The 23,414-nt window shown below is 50.8% G+C and overlaps 1 protein-coding gene across 5 annotated transcripts in view; it reads left to right on the top strand.

The window, feature by feature from the left end:
- The window catches only part of ARHGAP22 (Rho GTPase activating protein 22), a gene marked incomplete at both ends in the record, with an annotated part of 209,168 nt that overhangs the window by 155,947 nt on the left and 29,807 nt on the right, over positions 1 to 23,414 (top strand). For 2 of the 5 annotated variants that reach the window (XM_082854489.1, XM_082854490.1), the window contains one exon: positions 6,639 to 6,815. The exons of 1 other annotated variant lie outside the window; for it this stretch is intronic. In XM_082854489.1, coding sequence (XP_082710615.1) covers positions 6,639 to 6,815 — 177 coding nt within the window. The remainder of the gene's footprint in view (positions 1 to 6,638; positions 6,816 to 23,414) is intronic. 2 more of the 5 variants (XM_082854491.1, XM_082854493.1) reach the window with 1 other exon arrangement.

Consider the following 23,414-nt stretch of genomic DNA (forward strand, 5'->3'; position numbering starts at 1 on the left):
CCTAGAGACCATGCCAGTAAGCCAGAGGAGAAATGAAGGTGGCTCGGACCAGGTGGGCCAGTGAAACATGGTCAGATTTTGAATATGTTTTGAAGGAAGAGCCAGTAGAATTTGCTGATAGGAATGGATATGAGACAGAGTGGAGCTGAGGATGTGTCTGGTTTCCACTTGAGTAACTAGAAGGTGGAGTTGCCCTCACTCGAGAAGGGAAGGGGTGGCAGATCTGGAGATGGATTTTGTAGCTGGTAAGTGGGAGATGGCTGGAGACATCTCAGTGGAGCTGTTGGGTGAGGGCACAGAGGGGTCTGGAGGGCAGGGAGCAGTGAACCTGGAAGTCATCTGCATAGGGACGGCAGTTAAAGCTCTCAGACTGGATGAGCTCACCAGGGGACATTATGGGTCAGTATGGGGACAAGGGGAGGGAAAAGGCCTAGTGACTCCCAACTTTCTGCTTTGGGCACCTGGTTGCCCAGCACTAAGATAGGAGCACAAGAGGAAGCTGGTGTGATGGGTGAGGTAGTGATGATTTGCAGACAAGCCATGTTGTGCCTGTGGGATGTCCCACACCGGTAGAATCATAAAGTCATTTAGACTCATAGGAAGTAAAGATCTCATTGCTCTTTATCAATGCTTCTCAACTGGGAGCAGCTTCGCCCCCCAAGGAACATTTGGCAACATGTGGAGACATTTTTGATGGTCAGACCTGGGAGGGAGGGAGAGGTTGCTACCGGCATCCCGTGGGTAGAACCCAGGGGTGCTGCTAAACACCCTGCTGTGCACAGGTCAGCCGCTGCCACCCTAGTGTGGAATTATCTGGCCCAAAACGCCATTAGTGCTGAGGTGGAGAAACTCTGCTCCATACTGGATTTAATTGAGTGTGCTAATAAACGTGAACATTTAGAGAGTGCTTGTTAGTTGCCAGGTGCTAAGGGAATAGCTCATTTCATTCTCCCAAAAAGGTAGACATTCTCACCTTACGCCTGTGTGCCTGACATTTGGGGGAAGTTAAGTCCCTGCGCTCCACCTGGGGGATCTGAGCATTCACCCAGGTCTGGCTCTCAGCACTGTTCAGGAGGGCCTCAAACAAAGGGGTATGTGGCAGGATAGGTGGAAATGCAAGAAAAGGGAAAAACCAGAAACAGTAACAAGAGACCCTCATCCTTCATGATGCATTTCTTCCTGAAATGTTTGCTGTTAAAATTTTTTTTTCCCTAACTAAAGCTAATACTAATCTTTCCTAAGTAACAGAGGACAAGGTAAGCGTACACAATTGAATGCTATAGAAAATCCCAATGTTGGCTTTGATGACCTATCTATTTTATCTTCCTTGCATTCCCCTCCACTAACATAGAGGAGGTTTTCTATTGCAGAAAGAACGAGTTTATAGTTGAAAAACCCTGGGTTTAAGTCCTGGCCCCTCCATTTGTTTGTTTGTGAGCTAAACGTTTAACTTCTCTGAGCCTCAGTTTCTTCATCTGTAAAATGGAGTCAGTAGCACTCCTTCCCACGGTGTTTATGAGGATTAAATGTGACTGTGTGTGTTAACTGTCTTGCACAGTGGTTTACGTATAGTGGGCCCTTAGAAGTGGTTGCAGGACTTTCCCTTTGGATAAGATCGGTGGACCGATGTACTATCCCACCTAAAACAACCCACCCCTCCCAAAAAAGGACAAATAATATGAAACAATGTTTTTCAAGGTACTAGACATTAGGCAGTGGAGGACTGTGACACCCCACCCTCACCCCAGCAAGAGATGGGAAACAAACGAGGCAAGCCCTACACATGCCCTAGCTTACTGGCTTGAGAAAGTTTTCAGGCTGTGATGCAGGAAGGGGAAACCCAGGTGGAGTCCAGTAGACTCCACGAGTTAAAGAGACAGCTGGGGAGACCAAAGCATCTTGAGTTTTCAGGATAGAATACCAAGGAGGAAAGTGCTACTCAAAGAGAAAACCCCCTTGGGAGCTCATCACCACAGGCGCATGAGGACATTACCTGAGGCTGAGGAAAGAACCACTGGAAAGGGTTAGAGGCAACACTGACCACTCTGACACAGGGCAGGAAATAGTGCCTATTTCCATTGGACTCCTGGGGCATTGCATAGCATACACAGAAGGGTTTTCTCTCAGCAGTGGGGAGTTATTAGCTCTATACTGAGAACTCTGGACCCACCAAATAAATCTTAGAAACAAAATCTGTAAGAACAAGTAGACAGGAAGTCAGTAAGAATATGGAAAATTTTAAAAAAAGGAAACTGTCAACAACCAGACCTAATTTATAGAACACTCCACCCAACCACAGCAGAGTAATTTTTCCAGTGCAAACAGAATGCTTAGCAAGATAGACCGTATTCTAATCCCAAAACAAGTCTTAATAAATTTAAAAGGATTCGAATCATACAACATATCTTCTCTGAAAACAATGGAATTAAATTAGAAATCAATAATAGATTTCTGGAAAATCCCCCAAACTTGGAAATAACACATTTCTAAATAACCCATAGGTCAAAGAAGAAATCCAAAGGGTAAGACATTTTGAGCTGAATAAAAACGAAAAAACAATATACAAGTGTTGTACATGCCTCTAAAGCAGTACTTAGGGGGGCAACTATAGCACTAAACATTGTAAGAAACTAGAAAAATAAGACCAAATTAAACACAGAGTAAACAGATGAAGAGAAATAATAAAGATCAGAGTGTAAATTAATGAGATACAAGTTGGCAAACTACAACCTGTGGGCTGGCTCCCTCTTTTTGTAGACAAATTTTTGCACAGACACAGCCCTGCTCTTTCACTTACGTACTGTCTATGGCTGCTTTCTAGCTACAACAGCAGAGTAGGTAGTTTTGGCAGAGACCATATGGCCCGAAAACCTAACATATTCACTATCTAGCCCTTTAAAAGTTTGCTAATCAGAAAAACAAAGAAAAAGACATAAAGTCAGTAAAACAAAAAGCTCTTTTTTGAGATTAATAAAATCAGTAAGCCTCTAGCAGGACTGATCAGGGGAAAAAAGAAAAGACACAAATCGCCAATAATATAAATGAATGAGGTGACATCACTACCAAATACTAAAAGGATAATAAGGGAAATATTATGAGCAACTTTTTGTCAATAGAAACAACAACTTAGATGAAACAGACAAATTCCTTGCAAGACACACACTACAAAGCTCACTCAAGAAGAAATAGGTGTATATGTTATAGAAATTTAATTTATTAAAAAACCTTCCCACAAGGAAAAGTCCAGGTCTAGGTGGCTTCATTGGTGAATTCTATCAAATATTAAAAAAAAAAAATAGTAACTCTACACAAACTCTTCCAAAAATATTGAAACAGAGGGAATACTTACCAGCTTATTCTGTGAGGCCAGCATTACTCTGATACCAAAATCAGACAGACATAAGAAAAGAAAATGGCATACCAATATCCTTCATGAATATAGATGAAAAATTCTAAACAAAATTTTAGTAAATTGAACCCAACAATAATAAAAAGGATAATACATCATGACCAATTGGAATTTCAGGAATGAAAAGCTAGTTTAACATTTGAAAATCTCTCAGTGTGATTCATCATAATAGCAAACTAAAAAAAAAAAATGTGATCTCTCCATAGATACAGAAAAAAGCATTTGACAAAACCCCAATATCCATTTCTGATTAGAAAAAAACTCTCGGGCTTCCCCAGTGGTGCAGTGGTTGGGAGTCCGCCTGCCGATGCAGGGGATGCGGGTTCGTGCCCTGGTCCGGGAGGATCCCACATGCCGCAGAGCGGCTGGGCCCGTGAGCCATGGCCGCTGAGCCTGTGCGTCCAGAGCCTGTGCTCCGCAACGGGAGAGAGGCCCGCGTACCGCAAAAAAAAAAAAAAAAACAACAAAAACCTCTCAGCAAACTGGAAATAGAAGAGAACTTCCTCAGGCTGAGAAAGGACATCAACAAAAAACCTACAATAGATATACTTAATGGTGAAAAGTTGAATGCTTTTGCTATAAGATCAAGAGCAAGATAAGGATGTCCACTCTCACCACTTCTATTCAACATCCTATTTGAGGCTCTAGTCAGCACGATTTGACAAGAATCAGAAATAAAAGGCACCCAGATTGGAAAGGAAGAAGTAAAACTGTCTTTATTCTCAGATAGCACGATCACCTGTGTAGGTGCATTGGCAAGTCAGTGGGGAAAGGATCATCTGTTCAACAAATGGTGCTGGAACAACTGGACATCCATGTATAAAAGGATGAACTCCAATCCATACCTTGCACCATATACAAAAACTAACTCATAGACCTAAATGTAAACCCTAAAACCATGAAACTTCTAGAAGAAAATCTAGGAGAAAACTTATGACCTGGGTTAAGCAAAGATTGTTTAGATACAAAACCAGAAAAAATTGATAAGTTGAGCTTCATCCAAGTTAAAAACTTCCGCTCTTGGAAATGCACTGTTCACAGAATGAAAAGAAAACACACAGGCTGGGAGAGATATTTGCACAGCATATATCTGATAAAGAGCTTGTATCCAGAAGATGTAAAGAACTCTCAAAACTCAATAATGAAAAATGAGCAACCTCTTTTAAAAATGGACAAAAGATTTCAACAGATATTTCACCAAAGAAGGCACATGGATGGCAATCAAATACGTAAGGAGATGTGCAGCATCATTAGTCATTTGGAAAATGCAGATTCAAACACAGTGCTCTACTCCTACACACCCATTAGAATGGCCAAAAGTAAAGAGACCGGCCATACCAAGTGTCGGTGAGGAACTGGACGAACTGGAACCCTCATACACTGCTGGTGGCAACATTAAGTGGTGCAATCACTTTGGAGAACAGTTTGTGGCAGTTTCTCAAAAAGTTAAATATACATATATACAAATATACATAAATAAACATACATACATGAAAAGTACTTGAAAAGTTAAACACACAGGCTTAGAGCAGGACCCTGGGCGGGGGCACAGCTGGACATGAGAGCATCTGTCAACCTCTGGGCAAGGTGGATCCAGGTTTCGTAAATGAAGCTTCTGTGACGTGGGTGGCCCTCTTTAGGAAAAAGAATTGAAAACAATGAGAAATTCCAGTTAGATACAAACCTGAGTATTCATTTAGGACAAACAAGTAACCACAACAAATTCTTAGAGCCATCCATCTCCAGGTCCCTTTCTTCTGAGTCACCTGGAGATGTTTTTCCAGAAAAGCATACGTGGAAAAGCTTCCTGGCAACACCTGGCTTCCCTTCCCCACATGGGACACTCAGCCACCCCAGGCCTCATGGTCCACGTTGAGTGGGACCCTAAAGATGCAGAGCCGCTGTCCCCTTCTCAGTGGCGGTGCCCTTGCCCCGTGAATGACCATGCAGCTGCCCCAGCTGTGGGCACAGTCTTTGTTTTCCATCGGCCTGCACTGTCTCTTGGGCTTCAGGCTCTGCTGTCTCAAGCTCCCTTCCTCTCCACCTCTCCACCGCTGCAGTGCTGCTGCCCAGTTGCTGCCTGGGCCCAAAGGAGCTGGGCTAGTGTGTGTATATTGCGGGTCTCAAAAGGCATCCTAGGACCCTGGCGCACCACTCTCCTGAGCTTTGGGCCCCGTGGGCCCCTCCAGCCTGCTTTCCCGCTACCCAGCTTCCAGGCCTCACTTGTGGCACTCCCCCAGCAAGGATGCACCTCATCCCGTGCTCCAGCCCTCAGAGCCGTCCCCTCGGTTTCCCTAGTCCTCAGCGGCCTTGCTGTGACCACTGTCAGCCTGACCCCAGCAGGTTGCCTCGTTTATGGGGAATGGGGGGAGCAGGGGGTGGGGTCCCAGCCCCAGCCCAGAGCTAGGGACTTTGAATCCCTGGCTCTGCCACGTATTAGCTGTGTGAATTCAGACAAGTTCCTTAATCACTCTGTGCTTCAGTTTCCTTGTCTATCAAATGCAAATAGTAATAGTACCTCGCTCAGAGGCATTGGGAAGATGAAAGAATCCTAGGAGGGCAGGTGAGTCTGTCGCTTTGTTAACTGGAAGAATCAGGCACCGCTCTAGTTCACTGGAAGGCAGGTACCAAGAGCTCAGTAAGCACTTAACTCCTGTCTGGTCTCTGTCACTGGGCTGCAGGCCCCAGCAAGGGTCAGCCTGGGTCTCACAGTTCTCCTGTCATCCCACCCCCTTGGGAACACGGATCTCTGCGACTCACCCCACCAGCAGATAAGCCCGGTTAGCTTATAGTGACATAGGTGACATAAAGCACATAGTGACATTTAGCTGTGCATTTCAGATGTGTGAAGTTGATTTAAATAAAATACATAGCGAAGCTCCTCTGGCATCCAAACTTCTCTGAGCTGGTGTCACATCTGCATGCTTTTTCCTACTAGTACCCCAGGATGATTTTAATGCTGTGGAGAAATAACAAAGAAGACAAAGGGAGAAAAAGAAACCCAAGAGGGCCCCAAAGCCAGATGTGTGACGTGGGATGTGGGAAGGGGGTGGCCTGCCAGTATAGAACCAAAAAGCACAGCTGTTGCTGAGTGGTTTCTGGAAAGACGACCTTCTCACACCCCAGGGAATGAAAGCCAGCTGTGGTCGGGACTGGAGAGAGCCCTACGGGGGAGGCCCCCCGTGTCCTCCGGGGTCCCTGCAGTAAGCCTGTTCTCCCTGTCTTGCAGGTGGTGCCGGGGAGCGGGAGAAGGTGCCGGCCAACCCCGAGGCGCTCCTGCTCATGGCCAGCTCCCAGCGGGACATGGAGGACTGGGTGCAGGCCATCCGCCGGGTCATCTGGGCCCCGTTCGGCGGAGGTACGGCCCGTAGCGCGCATGCTCACCCTCTAGAACCCTTGCCTCCAGGTAATCACGCCCCTCCGCCCTGCTCTGAGCCTGCAAGATCCCTCTCACTCAGGTCCTGCTGGCTGAGTCCCACGCTTCCTACTGCAGACAGGCAGTGTCGTCCTCTTCTGCTGCTGGCCCTCAGGGGTCACCCCTCGGTGGACTAAGCAGGTCCTCGCAGGGGAGATTTGGGCCACTTTTCAAAAACATGCCCTCCTCCGCCTGGATAGCCCTGGGGCTTGTGTGTCCTTGCCTCCCTGTGTCCAGACCCTGCTGAATGCTGGGTGTGTATGGGTGGTCTACACTTAGGCCAGAAGTGGACACTCAGGGTCATATCGGAGGGCGAGGTACCGTGTCCTTCCCTCTGTTGCGGCTTGTGGCCCCTGCATGGCTCTCTGTCCCTGACCTGAAAACAAAGGTTGCCGTTTACTCACCTGCTTCTTTATTCTACACTTTTATTGGGTGCCTAAAGTGTATGGAGTGGTATTCCAGGTGCTAAGAATTCAGTGGGAGACCAAAGAGAGGATGCTTCTGCCCTCCCCGCCCCCTCCATTGTCCTGGGGGACACAAACGATAGGCAAGTAAAGGTGACTCGCGACGTCTAGTAGGGAGAAACGCAGGGAGCAAAGTAGAGCCAAGTGGAGGATGGAGGGGGCACTGTGTCAGGTGTTGTTCATTAAGCCAACTTAATGACGTCACCAGGAGATCCAGGGGATGCTGGGGACAGCGTGCAGGCAGAGGGACCAGCGAGTGCAAACGCCCTGGGTTGGGAAAGGGCCATGGAAACACGAGGACCCTCAGGAAGGCCAGAGGGTCTGAGGGAGTGAGGACAGGAGGATGGAGGACCTGAGGCCTTGGGGACATAGTGGGGCTTCCAGATTTTGTTCTAAATTGATGGGGCACCAGGAAGGGCTCTGAGCAGGAGACAGACACAGCTTGATTTATATTTATAAGAAGAGTCATCTGGCTGCCGTGTGAGGGGTGGGTCATAGAGACGAGAGCGGCTGAAGCAGGCTGGGACAGTTGTTGGACCTGGGTGCGGGGCCTGGGCGCGTGTGGGAGTGGAGGAGACCGTGGAGAGCGGTCAGCTGAGACGTGTTCTGAAGGTGGGGCTGCAGGGTTTGCTGATGGTCTGGACATGGGGCGCAGGAGAAAGGAACGCCGCCGCCCAGCTGTGCAGGTGCTGTCTCTGTAGGTCGGTGTCCCTGCGCAGTCATCCTGAAAAGGGCTTTTAGAAAGGTTCACCATGTCAGCTGGGCTGGGGTCAGCAGCCCCCAGCTAAGTGTGGAGACAGGGGCCTTTGGGCCAGCTGTGTTCTGACCACATGAACCGTGGACATCCTCTCTCTCCATGTTTCACAGTGTTTCATTGATGCACCATCCAGGCAGGGGCAGAAGCTCACCTTTGGGGGCTTCCTCAATGGCTCCACTGTTAGCCATGGCCTCCCTGCCCCCTGGTGATCACAGCACCTTTGACCCACAGCCCTAATTTAATGGCCTGGGAAAACCCAAGCCCACCCAGGAACTGCTGCAGCCTCCACGGGCTTCCTTTGGTGCAAAGTGGTTGAAAGTGACCCAATGGCACAGAATAGAGCCCAGACACCCATGCCTCTGGACTTGGATTTATGACAGGTAGCACCTCTGAGCACCAGGGAAAGGAGAACATTGCCATGCTCTTGGCTAGCAAGAGACTCTTTAAATGAGTTACAAAAAGCACCAAGTATTTAGCAACAATACAATGGAGAAATAAACACAATTCATTCTTACAACAGAAAACTCTACAGCAGTGAGAATGAATGAACTACAGCTCTACCCAACAGCATGCATGAATCCTAAGAACATACCGTGAGACTAGGGCAGCCCAAGAACATGCTGTGATTCTATTTACATAAAGTCGAAAATAGGGCAGAAGGAAACCATGTTATTTATGGGTAAATAATTAGGCAGCAAAAATATAAGGAAAAGCAAAGAAATGAATGCCATAAAGGTCAGGATAGCAGGCCTAGTTACACAGGTGCTCATTTTATAATACTCTGCATCTCTGTGCATATGTGCTTTAAATACTTTTTGAATGTCTGCATATTTCACTACATAAAAAATCAAAACCTAAATAAAACAAAGAAAGGAGAGAAACTAAAGTTCAAAGAGGCTAAATAATTTGCCCAAGATGACACAGCTAGTCAGGAGCAGAGCTGAGAAACAGAGGCACATGTTCTGACCCCAAAGGCTGTGTCTTGTCCCAGCCCATCCAGGGCACTGTCACGTCACATGTGGTCTACCTGTACTCAGTGTGCTGGCTCCCTGACCCACACACGTGCCTGTCTGCCTGTTTTTCTCTGTCTCTCTGTCTGTCTCTGTCTGTCTCTCTCTGTACTTGCTAAATGGGGACCATTTGCAGAATCCCACATAGAAACCAGATTTGCCCCTCCCCCGGCCCTCATTCCCCAGCGTTTATCAGACTTCTCAGGCTGTGTGCCGTGTGCCGAAGAAGTCACAAGAATGAAAACAGGAACCACCATCAAAGGCGCTTATCTCCTTTCTACCAGAAATATAGAGGAAAGGCAGAAATCCCAGGGGTTAGCGGTGGCAGACATGTCCGGGCAAGTTTGGCACTTGAAGGGGGTCTCCATCCGCCTCTGCAGGTTTCGTGGCAAAGCTGTTATTAGCCTGGGTTCCCCTGGAAAGGAGGCTTAGAGGATCAGCCCTTCTTTCGCTGTTTAATAACGGAGCCCGTGAGCCCTTTCGAGCATATTTGTTCTGGCAGAGAGCGGCCACCTCTGCCAGGCACCAGTGGGCAGCATGCCTGCTGCAGTCAGGGGAGAGCCCGGGCACCCCACAGAGAAAACGCCGGCCAGCGGGGCAGGGGAGCCGGTCACTGCCGATGGCCTGCCCAGGGGTGGTCCTGATGGAGTGCCTCTTGTCTGGGCATTCATTCAACCAGTCATTCATTCACTCGAGGATGTGTTCTGGGGGCTGGTAACACAGCAGTGAGTGGGACAGACAAGGTCCCTGCCCTCGTGGGGTGTACATTCCAAGAAAGGAGACAGACAGCAAGCAAGTAAGCCTGGTGTAGGTTAGATGGTAGAGAGCGCAGTGGAGGCAGATGAGGTGGGGAGGGCAAGCGGGAGTGATGGGGGCTTGGAGTTTAGTGACATTTGAGTAAAGGAGACGAAGGGGTGAGTTACGCATATATCTGGGCAGAGCGTTTTGGAGGCAGACGGCGGGGGTTGGAAGAGCAGCAAGGAGGCCAGTGTGGCTGGAGCAGAGCCTGTGAAGGGGGAGAGAGGAGGTAAGGGCTGGTAAATCAGTAGGGCCTTGTCACGGTGATGACTCTGGATTTTCCTCTGAGCGAGGTGGTGTCATTGGCAGGTCTTGAACAGAGCAGTGGCCCAGCCTGACTCGGGTCCCAGCAGGATCCCTCTGGCTGCTGTGTTGAGAATGGATGAAAGAAGCAAGGACAGAAACAGGGAGACCAGTTAGGAACTCGTTACACAGTCGTGCAGGTGAGAGGTGATGGCGGCTTGGCTCAGGCTGGCGTGGGTGATGAGGAATAATTGAGTTCTTGATATATTTTGAAGGTAGAACCAATAGTATTTCCCCTACTGGAATGGGTGAAAGGTGTAAGAGAATGAGAGAAGTCTAGGGTAATTCCAAGGTGTTTCGATCTAAGCCAACTGGAAGGATGGATTAGCTGTTAACTGAGATGAGAAAGAACACAGGAAGTGCAGTTGTTTGGAAGGAAGATGCAGAGTTCACTTTGGGGCTTATCCTGGGATACATGTTAGAGGCTCAAGCTCAAGGTATCACGTAGGCAATTTGACATTTACGTCTAGAGACCAGGAGAGAAGACTGGGTTGGAGAGAGAATGTGGGGGCCATTGACACATAGATGGGGTTTGAAGCCATGAGGCTGGATGAGACACCATGGAGCTAGTGGAGGGACAGCAGAGGACCAGGGCTGAGCCCTGAGCTGCTTCCAGGTGGGAAGTCAGGGAGCATAGGAGAAGCCAGCACAGGGGATGAGGAGAGCCAGGAGCAAGGGGGCTCCCTGGGCTGAGTGAAGAGAGCATCTAAGAAAGAAGTATCTGTGCACTGCCAATAGATCAACCAGGAGAGAACAGATGGTGAGCACAGTCCATGGTTGACTTGTCAAGGGTGGTTTTGGTGGAGTCCTGGGAGTAAAGCCTGATAATAGTGGGTACGAAAAAGGATAAGAGGAGGGGAATTGGAGTGTGATCGTAGCCAACTCTTTCAAAAAGTTTGCTGTAAAGGGAAAAAGAGAAATGGAACAGTAGCTGGAGGAGGGAGTCAGGTGAAGAGAGCGTTTTGTTTATTTTTTTAAGTTGGGAGACAAACCATCAACGATGGTACAGGTGAGGGAGAGAGGAGTCGCTGGAGCACCAGTATCTCTTGTGGATATAGATGGGAAATTCCTCAACAAAATACAAAGAAACTGAATCCAGCAATATATAAAAGGATTATAACCAGGACCGAATGAGATTAATCCCAGGAATGCAAGGGTGGTTTAACATCTGAAAATTAATTAATGGGATACATCAATAGAATAAATGACAAAAACCACATGATCATCTCAATCAACTGAGAAAAGGCATTTGACAGAATCCAGCACCATTTCATGACAAAAACATTCAACAGTCTAGAGATAGAAAGGAATTTTCTACACCTGCTAAAGGGCATCTACAAAAAACCCCACAGATAACATCATGCTTACTGGACAAAGACTGAATGCTTTTCAGGAACAAGACAAGGATTCTCCCTTTCACCACTTCTATTCAACACTGTACTAGACCAGAACAATTCTAACCAGAACAATTAGGCAAGAAAATGAAATAAAATGCATCCACATTGGGAAGGAAGAAACAAGTAATCTATTTGCAGATGACATGATTTCGTATATAGACAGTGTTGAGAAATCTACTAGAAATCTATTAGATCTAATAAAAAAATTCAGCGCCATTGCAAGATACAAGGTCAACTACACAAATCAATTTTATTTCTATACAGTAGCACTGGGAAAACTGAAAATGAAATTAAGAAAACTTCATTTATAATAGCATCCAAAAGAACAAAATACTTACCAATATATTTAACAAAAGAAGTACAAAACTTAATACTCTAAAAATGACAATACATTCTTGAAAGAAGTTAAAGACCTAAATAAATGGAAAGACATCCCATGTTCATGGATCAGAAGACTTGATATTGTGAAGAGGGCCCCACTGCCCAGTGGATCTCTGGACTTCCATGCCCCACTCTAGGAACACGGCCCCTGGGGAGGCCCTGTTGGGCAGCACCTCCTAGCCAGCTCTCTGTGAAAAGGGGAGAGAAAGGAGTCACACGATACCAGGGCTGCCTGGCATCTGATGGGTGCTCATGGGTGAGTCCTTGCCTTGCCTGGTTATCTGGAGAGAGCCAGCAAGCCCTCGAAGGTGCCTCTTATGTGCATAGGAAGGTGCTTATTAGCAGAGCCGGTTGCGTTGAAGTATTAGAGGAGTCAGAGTGAGCACAGGTTTTGGCATCAGGCTGCGGTCTGTGTGTGATCTGGCTCTGCCCCTTGCTTGCTGTGTGACTCTGGGCATGCCACTTACCCTCTCTGTGTCCTTGTTTTTAAAATTGGAATAAGAATATCTTCTTTGCAGAATTGTCATGAGAATTAAGAGAGAAAATGGATGCAAAGTGCTCAGAACTCTCAAAACTAAATAGTTCTATTCATTCAACACAGAACGTCTGCCACGTGCAGGCGGGGCACACAGGAGGGATCAGACGGAGCTTCCATTCTACTCCCCAAGACAGAGAGTAACAGGAACGTACATCTCATGGCACAGAGCAATTGTTCTCATCAGAACCACCCAGAAGAAAAGGGAGACTGTTTTATCCTCCCCCAGAGTTTCCAACTCACTAGGATTTGTGTTTCTAACAAGTTCCCAGGTGATACTGATGCTGCTGGTCTGGGGCCCACACTTCGAGAACTGCTGTGTTAGAAGGTGGTGAGTGCTACTGAAAGAAAAAAAAAAAAAATAGAGCCATTTAAAATACAGTGGTGAGGGTGAGCCTAATGATAGAGTGACACCCAAAGTCTTGAAGAAGTGAGAAAGTGAGCCAGGAGGATGTCAGGTGGAAGTGAGCCAGGAGGATGTCAGGTGGAAGTGAGCCAGGAGGATGTCAGGTGGAAGTGTGACAGACCCAGGCAACAGCTTGGGCAAAAACAGAGAGCATCTGAGGTGGTCTTGAACCAGCTCGGAGGCAGGTGGGATGAGGGAGTGAGGGACAGGGCCAGATGCAAAGGAGCCTGATGGCAGAGGAAGGACGTGATCTGACAGATAGTTAAAAGGGCCGCTCTGACTGCTGACCAGGGCGGGAAAAGGGGAAGCCGGGGGACCTGTTTGCAGTAATTCAGGTGAGAGACAAGGGTGCTTACACTATGGTGGGTGGTGGTGAAAGTGAGCAGATTCCAAATCTGTTTTGAAAGTAGGACCTACAAGATCTCTTGGATGTGGATTTGAGAGAAAGGGAACAGTGAAGGTGGACTCCCAGGGGTCTGATCGAGCAGACAGAAAGAACTGTCATTAAGTGAGTGAGGAAGACACGGCCTAGAGCAGGTTTGGGGCAATGCAGCAAGACCACAGCTCTATTTGGGCTTGTATGGGTTTGAGATGCCTGTTAGTCATTAAAGCAGTGGGCATCCCGAGTGGGCAGTTGGATGCAGGAGTCTGGGGGTCGGGGTTAGCGCTCAGTAACTGGTAGCATGTTAACTATCCCCCCTACCCAGTGGCACCGATGAGCAAAGCCCAGCAACTGTCCCAACCTTACAGGCAGCAACACAGAGTGACAGTCCTGGGGCCAGGAGCCTGGTATGGGAACGGTATCCTTGCCCAGAGTGACAGCTCCTCGCTGGGGAGGGGCACGAGGGGCCAGGCGGCAGCCTTGCAGTGGCCATCACAGCTTCGCTGCCCATGCCGGACCCCACCCTGATGTGTGTGTGGCTCTCACAGGCCTCTGGAGACTTTCCCCTGAGCCCCCTCAGAGCTGACAGTCCTGTCCTAAGTTCCTCAGAAATCATGGGGGAAAGAGGGGGACGAATGCGGCTCCCAGAAGCCACAGGGCAGGACACTTGACCTGGAGAAAATCCAGCCTCAGGACAACTTGGAGGTACACAAAGCAACCTTGTTAGTCCAGCTGGTTGTGGCCAGTATTTGCTGGAATGACATCTCCAAACGGAAGCCCTCAGGGCACAGTCAGATTCAGGATGAAAGGTCCCTGACCCCAGCCCAGGCTGGCAGTGGTGGAGCCTGAGATCGTAAGTGGACCACTTCTCCCCAGCACTCCAGATCCCAGCCCTCTGGGAGATTCAAGAAGAGAAAGTCTTATTTCGATTTCCCCTGGATGTTAACCCACGAGGCCAGTGGGCCTGGGTCTTTCCTGGCAGCCTTTCCAAAAGGGGAAAGATAGGACTGCTGCTGACCTGGGCTGGGCTTCAGTCACTGAGCCGGCAGGAGGGGCACTTGAGTCTGATCCTGGTACCCTGGGCCCATTCTGGTGGGCCCTGAGGGGCCACATGCCACGTGGAGGAGAAATTGGTGCTACAGGCCTTGGACCCCATCCAGCCCCAAGCTCACAGAGGCCAGATCCGTCCTCTTCTTAGTATATGGGTCAGTACACAGCACCCTTGGGCCTCCTTCCCCTGCAGCCCTCAAGGCTTCTCCCCTGAAGTGCTCCAGGAGCCTTCGAGCTTAGATCCTCAGGACAGGGGAAATAGCCCCCAGCCACAGACCCCACTGACAGGCGGCCGGGGAGCCCGGGGCCGTTTCCCAGGAGAACAGGGTGGAGGAGCAGCTGCCTTATCTTGGGAGAGCCTGGCAAGCCAGCAGGGGTGATTTATAGGGGGCTGCTCACCACTGCTTCCTGTGAAACTCAGGATGCTAACTGCTCAAGTAACTGCCTTTGACCCACCTTGCTGGCTCGCTAAGTCTGCCTTTCCTCCCAGCGGCTGTGGTGGAAATGCCCCTGCAGCTGGGCCTGCCTGGCTTTCCGTGTGTGCTAAGAAGAGCTCAGATCCCAGGGCTGGAAGAGTTTGTCATGGTCATTGCTAAGATGAGGCCAGTGGAGGTGTGTGCCAGCAGCACTGCGTGATGTCCTGGTGACTCCCAGCCGCAAGGGGAGAAGTTGGGTTGAGGTAGCCACTCTCCAGGGCAGCTGTTTGTTCAGCGTATCCCCGTGCGGGGCTCTGCACCCCAGCTGACCCTCACAATAGCCCTTTGGAATCAGTCCTGCTGTAGCCCCTTTTACAGGTGAGGAGACTGGGCAGCAGAGAGGCTCAAGTAATCTGTCCAGGTCCCAAAGAAGTAAGCAGGAAGCCAGCATTCTAACCCAGAGCCCTGGGGCTGGATGCCAGGTCCGGAGAGGAGGATGCCGGGAGTCCTCGGGGTGTCCTATGGTCGGGTTCGCTGGCTCTCAGTTTCTTCCCAGACAGCCTTGGTCCTCCACATCAGTCAGAGGAAAGAGGAAGGGGTCTCATGCTTGCCATTTGCTACTCTTGACAGTGGTTCATTGTATTAAAATTATATTGTAGAGAGGGACAGAGAGGCCCAGAGAGGTTCAGCAACTTGCCTAACAGCACACAGCAGGGTTGGGAGCAGGGGCAGCCTGCCTCCAGGGTGAGCCCATCCAAGGGTGCTCTGTTGCCAGGCACCATAGTCTCTGGATCTGCGTAGTCTTAAGAGTGGTGTGGGGACGGGGAGGGAGGCAAGACTGAGGACAGAGGTAGTCCCCGAGGTCCTGGACCCAGCCCAGGAACGAGAGCCACCCCAGCTCAAGAGGTCACCTGTCACCAGGTGCTCGTGTGAGAGGACAGATCCCCAGCCTCTCAGCTCCCTGGCCCACCCCAAGAGGAAAGTTTCATGACTATCTTTGCATACCCATCCCCCATCTCAGGCCCCATGGATTAAAAAGACCTCCACAAGGTGACGTGGGTGTTGACCTGGCCAGGGTTTAACCTAGAGTTCATTGTGGCAGTGCGCATCAGAGTCCAGAGCTTCTAAATGGGGGGCAGCTGCAGACCTCCATCCATCCGGGGAATCTGGGCAGGAGGTTGGGTGGAGGGATTCCCTAGAGATTGGCCAGTCTAACTCTCTGACCATACAGGTGGGGAAACCGTGGCTCAGAAAGAGAAAGCAAGTCAGTTGCCAGAGCCCTCTGCCTACCTGGGAGGACCCCCCACCCCCGGAGTAGGTGCCTCCCCTGAGCCCTTGGACCCTTCTCTTTAACATGGGCAGAGCTGATCAGACCTTGGGGACTGTGGGCCATGGGGGCTCCAGGCTTTTCCGGCAGGTTGAGGGCAGGATACTCCCTGAATTACGGCCCCCTGGCCCCATGAACCACCCCTCCCGCCTTCACGTGTACCTGAACTCTGGGAGGGGAGAGCACTGAGCCCCTCCCCACGTTCCCAGCACTCGGGAGGACTTCAGCGCCCACCCCGCACACTAGCATCAGGACCAGGACTAGGGGGCCTCCCTGGCCTGGGGCACAAAATTTAAGGGAGCACCAAAAAACTCAGTGATCAGGATGAATATTTAATTTTTTAGAATGAAAATTAATGCTAAAAAATCCATTATGTTAGTTTCCGATTGCTGCTTTAAGAAATTGTCAAAAATTCAGTTTAAAATAACACAGATTTATTTGCTCACCCTTCTAAAAGTCGGCAGTCAGAAGAACTGAATTTTTGTGATATTGAAGATACTGAAATCATGGCGTCAGGGCTGGTTCCTTCTGAGAGCTCCAGGGGAGAATGGATCTTTGCCTCTTCCGCTTCCTAGAAGCTGCTCACATTCTTGGGTTTCTGCTTCCCTCCTAATGTTGCCTCCTCTTCTGTAGTCAAATTTCCCTCTACCTCCATTTTTTAAGGCCCACTGAGATAATCTAGTATAACCTCTTGTCCTCAATCCTATCTACAACATCCCTTTTGCTAGGTAAGGTAGCAACGTCACAGGTTCTAGGGATTAGGACATGGACGTCTCGAGGGAGGCATTGTTTAGCCCACCGCAACCATGATAAACAGACGATCAAAATTTTAAAGACAGGATCTGTGGGTGGGATTAGGGTGAGGCAAATGAGGCACTCACAAAGTCTGTGCAAGTACAGGGTCGGATCCTGTCTTTATTTAAAATTTTGATATTTTGTTCCTCATGGATTTTTTTGGCATTAATTTGTATTTTTTTAAATATCGCAAAAATATTTCTCTTGATTACTGCAATTTTTGGCACCCCCTTTAACCTTGCACCTGAAGTGCAAAATTCACTTGCCTCATTCTGGTCTAGGCCCTGCTTAGTAAGAGCAAGAAAAGTGACCCTACCCTACACACTGGATTTCAGATGAGCTCCCACCCCTTCCAGCCCCAGGGCTCCCCTAAGCCCTGCCCTTACAGAATTCTGCCCACAGACCCCTGGGGACCTCCACCCCTTTTTCTGGTGTTGCAGGGCCCCAGCTTTGCTTCTCTGTCCACCTGCCCTCCTGGTGAATGCCTGAAGCTGTGCACCCATCTTGGTCCTCACACTTTGCACCCTCTGGAAATGTGGGATTGTGGGTTTTTTTCTCTGGGATAGAATCCTACTCTGGGAAGAACTCAGGCTTTGCAGAAAGATAATACAGGTTTGAATTGAAGATCTGTTACTTACTAGCTGGGTGACCTTGCGAAAATTACAAAACCTCTCTGAGCTTCAGCTGCCTCATCTGTAAAATGGGACATTAATACTCATACAGCTCAGGGCTGCACAAGACGCTTGTGTTAAGCCCTAAGCACCCTCCGTGGCACTGGGGCGCTGGCCCCTCGGCAAGGCAGAGGGTTGGAGCCCTGAACGCCAGCTCCACAGGCAGCAGCCCAGCTGTAGACTGGGCTAGGCACTCACCCCGCTGCTTGACCCAAACCGAAATCACCTGGCCTCCACTTGGAACACCTGCCTCCCATTCTGCGGGGCGAGGAATTTCCTAAAGCGAGCCCTTGACCAGGAAGAAGGGGCGGATCCTTGGAAGTTGCTAGTATTCCTACAGGTGCTTGTAACACCGAGCGTTAGGAAGAAGCGGGTCAGAGGTCTGAGCCGGGAGCGCCACGGGGGCCGACTCCAGGAGCAGCGTTTCAGGAACTCGCCGGGCCCAGGCCCTGCCTCCCTCGCTCCAGGGTCCGGGCCTGGGGCGGGCGGCGGGCAAGACGCTACCTGCGCGCGTGCCGGGCATTCCTGCCGCCGCCGCGCCGCCGCGCCCGGGCGCGCCATGGGCCTGATGCCGGCCGCGCGGGCCTTCTCCGGGTGCCGCGCCTGCCCGCGGTCGCCCTGCCGCCTGCCAGCCTGCTGCGCTCCCGCCGCCGCCCCAGGTACCGCGGGAGGGGGTTCGGACGCCCAGCGAAGCCGAGCGGAAGCGGCGTTCCTGGCCGACAGCGCACTCGGCTCCGGCCCCACGCGCGGGCGAGGACAGCGCTGCGCCGGCGGGTCGCGGGGCGCCCAGGGGGAGGGAGGGCGGGCGGGGTGGGGGGCAGCAGGGGGACCGGTCGCCGGGCTGGGGGAGCGGGCGCGCGCGTGTTGGGGGAAGAGGCAGCGCTGGGACGCCTCCTCCTACCTCCCGCCCGGGTGGTGGGCATCCCGTGTGCAGGGATGAAGAGCCTAGTCTTCCGGGGCGCGGGAACTTCCAAAGGATCACCCCACCACCACCACCACTACGGAGGGGACCAGGTAGGATGCCAGCTCTGGGCTACCGACTCCAAGTCCAGTGCTTAGCCCACGTTTGCCTCTCCAGGCCTCAGGAAGTCACCCGTGTCTGGGCGTGGGGCTGGCGAACACCAGAGGGTAGGGGTCACTTCTGCCCTGGGGACCAGCTTGCCTCGGGCAGGACACCCCCTCAAGATGTTGCCTCTCGCTGTATTTCTCTCCCTTGGGCTGATTTCAGCCTCTTGGTTGTTGAAACTTGGCTACAGCCCAGCCAATTAGTTACAGCTGTTCAGAGCAGAGCTGAGGCTCTGTAGTACCTAGCGGAGGGCAGTGCCCATAGGCACAAGTGTGGGAGTGATGGAAAGTGGATTTACAAACCGTGGGGTGCGTGCACGGAGGACGGCAAGTGTCCTGGGGAGGGGAGTAGAGAACAGGAAGGGTTTACCCACAGTTTGTGAATCTCTGGAGAGAATTTAAGAATTATTGTCCTCATTGTGTCTCTTCTCTATGTGCCTCTCCCCACAACTGGAGAGAGCCCTAGTATGGCCAGAGCCATACTAGGAGACTGAGGTCTCCTCTCGGGGATCAGATCCAGAGGGAATCTCGGCTGCCTCCCTTCCCTGCTGGGACCCGGGGGCAGGCAGAGCCCACCGTATCCTGGGCTGGCCCTCCTGGGTCAGGAGAAGGCCACATTTCTCAAGCGCCTGGTGCTGTAGGCTCTCCCGTGGCTGCCGACGGCCCCATGAAGTGGCAGAGACCAAAGCTCAGGGAGGTTGAGGACGGTGCCCAGGGTCACCCAGGACAGGGATCTGAGTCAGCTGAGTGCTGGGCCTGTCCCTTCCTGCCCCTGCTTGGGATTCTGGGGAGAGGGGAGTGAGGGCCGGGCTTTGCCAGGGAGCAGCTGGCAGGGGAGGAGGCCTGGCCCAGCTCTGAGCCCGTCCGCAGGTTCATCCAGAGGAAAGGCAGCCTCTGCCAGCTTCCTCACAAAGCGCCGGCTGTGCCACTGGAGAAGAGTGTGGGCTGGGCCCTCGAGGAACCCGCACACTGGCTGGGTTTCCAGGGATCTGACAGACCTACTGAGACTGGTTCTTGGCAAGGCTCCCCCTCTGAGACGTGCCAGGAGGGCTGAGGAAGTTCAGCACAGCCGTTCCAGGCCCTGCCAGGCTCTGGCTGAGAGACCCTGATGAGGGGAGTGGTGGGCAAGGCCCCTGGCTGAGGGAGGCCAGACCTGTAGCCTGAGCACAGGGTACCTCCAGCAGGAGGAAGCTGGGAGCAGAGCCCTGGGAGGCTGAGCTGGAATGAGCCTTTCCCATGGGGCTCCCGGAGCATCTCCCCACCAAGGGTGGTGAGGGGGGCAGCTCACACCTGAAGCCTGTACAAGGTCGGATGCAAGGCTCCACGCCGCCTTGCTGGGAATGTGGGGTCAGTCCTGGGCCTGGTGGTGGCTGGGAGCAGGGCCTCTGGGCAGTCTCTAAAGACAAGTGTGATCATCCCCATTTTATAGATGGAGAAACTGCGACCTAGGAAAGGAGGCTACTCTGCTCCTCAGTGGCTTAGGCAGGATGTGCACCCAGACCAGTGCAGGTACAGGCTCAGAATCTTTGTCTCTGTGGCCTTCAGCCTTGACCATCACCTGCCCCCTGTGTTCCCATTCCCTATCCCTAGCTCAGCGCTCGCACCAGGCTCAGCGCTTGGAGGGCCTCTGGGGGAGTCTCATCATTTCCCAGAGCCCCTGAGCCATGTATGGGGTTAGTGCTCACCAGGGCTCATGGTCCATGTCAGGACTGGGGGCTGCCATGCTCCCATCCTCTTCAGTCAGGCTCTCTCACACCCACCCTCCAACCCCTGGGGCCCTTGTCAGACACCCCCCCGGCCCCCCGCTCATGGTCTGCCTTGGGGTCTCTGCTCATGCACGCCCCCAGCACCCCGTCTGTCTGCCTGGCTATCTCCTGCTCATTCTTAGACCCCAATTCTGATGTTCCCTCCTCCTCTAAATCGCCTCTGTTTAGAAGCACTCGGGATCCTGTGGACTTCCATTTCCTGGCTCTCACAGCCCTGTTTAGGGGGCTGGAGGAGTGGTCTGGAAGGCTTCACAGGAGGAAGCAGTGGTTGAGCTGAGGTTGGGAGAGGGCTTCAGAGACGTGGGAGCCGCCTGACCGCAGGCACCGCATGAACAGCGGGGCTGGCTGTGCAGCAGCTGCCCTCTGCCGGGCCCAGACTCTGTGCCCCAGAAGCTGGTGGAGGGAGGGCGGCAGGCCCTTGCCTCTCTGCCTGCCAAGTTTGGAGTTTATCCTGGGTGGGGAGGAGGAAGGCAGCAAGGGGTTTTCAGCAGAGGAGCCCGTGGTAGGATTTACATGTTTCTAGCCCTCTGGGCAGCTCTGAGATCCTCTAGGACCTAGAACAGGGTGGGGCACAAACGCAAGAGTGATGGAAGGGTGGATGGATGGATGGATGGATGAATGGACAGGTAGACAGCAGATGTCCTGGGGACAGGAAATGGGAGAGTAGGAAGGGCTGGGGCCAAGAGGAGGCTGGATGGAATTACCTAAGCGTTGTGAATCTCTAGAGAGAATTTTAGAATTCCTTTCCTCAGTGTCTCTCTTCCCTGACTATGGCCTTCAGTCACTGTGAGCCGAGGGTGGGGGGCTGAGTGCATGAACTTGGGACCACAGACTGTCCTGGACTGTGTGTCCACCCTCCTTTGCTCAGTGCTCCTTGACCTCTGTTCCAAGCCCAGCATTGGCTCAGGACTGGGGAGAGGGGCTGGTTCCCAGTGAGGATCCGTGCAGAGGCGAGTGTCTTCACATGGTCAGTGGTAGAGGGCCAGGGAGGGAGCCCAAGAGTACTGTGGTTGTGCTGAAGGGAGGATCTGGGACAGCTCACATAGGAGGGGACACCTGAGCTGTTCCCAAGGGCTAATAAGAATTTTACACACACTGAACAGGGAAGAGTCCTCCTGTGCACAGGCCAGGCAGCAGGAAAGCAGATGTATTTGGGATGCTTGCATAGTGGGTAAAGCGGAAGTGAAAGGGACAGAGCAGGGGCCTGAGTGGGGAGGAAGGCAGGAGGCAGGTGCCAGGGATGCAGTGCCAGGCTGGCTTCTTCCCCTCTTGAGGACCCTCTGCATGTGGGCAGTTCCCCCTGTATGTTCTCTGCCTGCTCATTTGAGGTCCTAGCAGATGTCTCTGGTCACGATAGGCCTGGTTTCGCATTTCTACCTTCTGGGAGTCAGGGCCAGTCTCCTACTTCATCCTGGCCCTGGGGGGTAGTCTGTGCCATGGAGGTTGAAGCAAAAGAGGTGAGTACCTGGCAAATCCACATGAGTGAAGTGTGGACTGGATGTGAGGCAATAGGGAATGGTGGGGTCTGTGGAGAATTAGGAAATACATGGGCTAACAGAAGGGCACAAGTGCCACTGAACTCCGTCAGTGTAACCATTTGGGAATTCCGGCCAGGTGCCACGAGATCTGTGGATTCTTTTAAGAGAAGCTGGGAATCCACATTTTTATATGAAATCCCTGGATTTTAAATAACTAATTTAAAAATGTTTCAGACATCTTACTAGCTCAACAAGAGCATGTGGACCCATGTAGTTCATTGCTGGGCGTAAGTGAAGTGAGAGGGAACAGTGGCTCTGTGTCCCCGGACCAACCCAGGCCACTCTCAGGCTGGCCAGAGAGGCCAGGATGCTGTGCTCGGGACCGTTGGCCCATCGGGCCCCACCCCTGTGGGCAGGGGCAGCTTGGCTCTCCCACCAAATCCCAGAAGGCAGACAGTTTTTCCTTTCTTGTCAGTATTCTAGCCTCTGCTTACCTCTGCCTGTTGCCCAAATGACCACATCTTTGGGAACTACTGGTGAAGAAAGCCAGGAGAGACACAGGAAGCGAGGCTGGTGAGTGGATAGCATCACATAGGTGTCCATGCTCCAGCATGGGTGGAGAGCAGCAGTGTGGCCTAGAACATTCTCTGGACCTGAAGCCAGACTGCCTGGGTTTTTTTTTTTAATTTATTTTTTTATCTTATTGGAGTATAGTTGACTTACAATACTGTGTTAGTTTCAGGTGTGATTACTGAAGTGTGAATCACTTTTCAGCAAAGTGATTAAGTTATACATATACTCATTCTTTTTAGATTCTTTTCTCATATAGATTATCACAGAATACTGAGCAGAGTTCCCTGTGCTATACATTAGGTCCTTGTTGGTTATCTATCTTATATGTGGTAGTGTGTGTGTGTTCATCAACCCCCCCACGTTTCCCCTTTGGTAACCATAAGTTCTCGATATCTGTAAGTCTGTTTCTGTTTTGTAAATAAGTTCATTTGTATCTTTTTTTATTAGATTCCACATATGAGTGATGTTATTTGATATTTGTCTTTCTCTGTCTCACTTCACTTAGTATGATAATCTCTAGGTCCATCCATGTTGCTGCAAATGGCATTATTTTGTTCTTTTTTTCTCTGAGTAATATTCCATTGTATATATATATATATATGGTATCTTCTTTATCCATTCCTCTGACGATGGACATTTAGGTTGCTTCTGTGTCTTGGCTATTGTAAATAGTGCGGCAGTGAACATTGGGGTGTATGTATCCTTTCGGATTATGGTTTTCTGCAGATATATGCCAAGGAGTGGGATTGCTGGATCATATGGTAGTTCTGTTTTTTGTTTTTTAAGGAAGCGTCATGCTGTTCTCCATAGTGGTTGTACCAATTTACATTCCCACCAACAGTGTAGGAGGGTTCCCTTTTCTCCACACCCTCTCCAGCATTTATTGTTTGTAGATTTTTTTTTTTTTTTTTACAAATTTTGCTGCTAGTTTAGTCCACAAATTGTTATAATAGTTTTATTTATTTATCTAATTATTTATTTATTTTTGGCTGCATTGGGTCTTTGTTGCTGTGCGT

This window comes from Leucopleurus acutus, assembly GCF_964270905.1.
Source record: "Leucopleurus acutus genome assembly, chromosome: 14".
Taxonomy (NCBI): domain Eukaryota; kingdom Metazoa; phylum Chordata; class Mammalia; order Artiodactyla; family Delphinidae; genus Leucopleurus; species Leucopleurus acutus.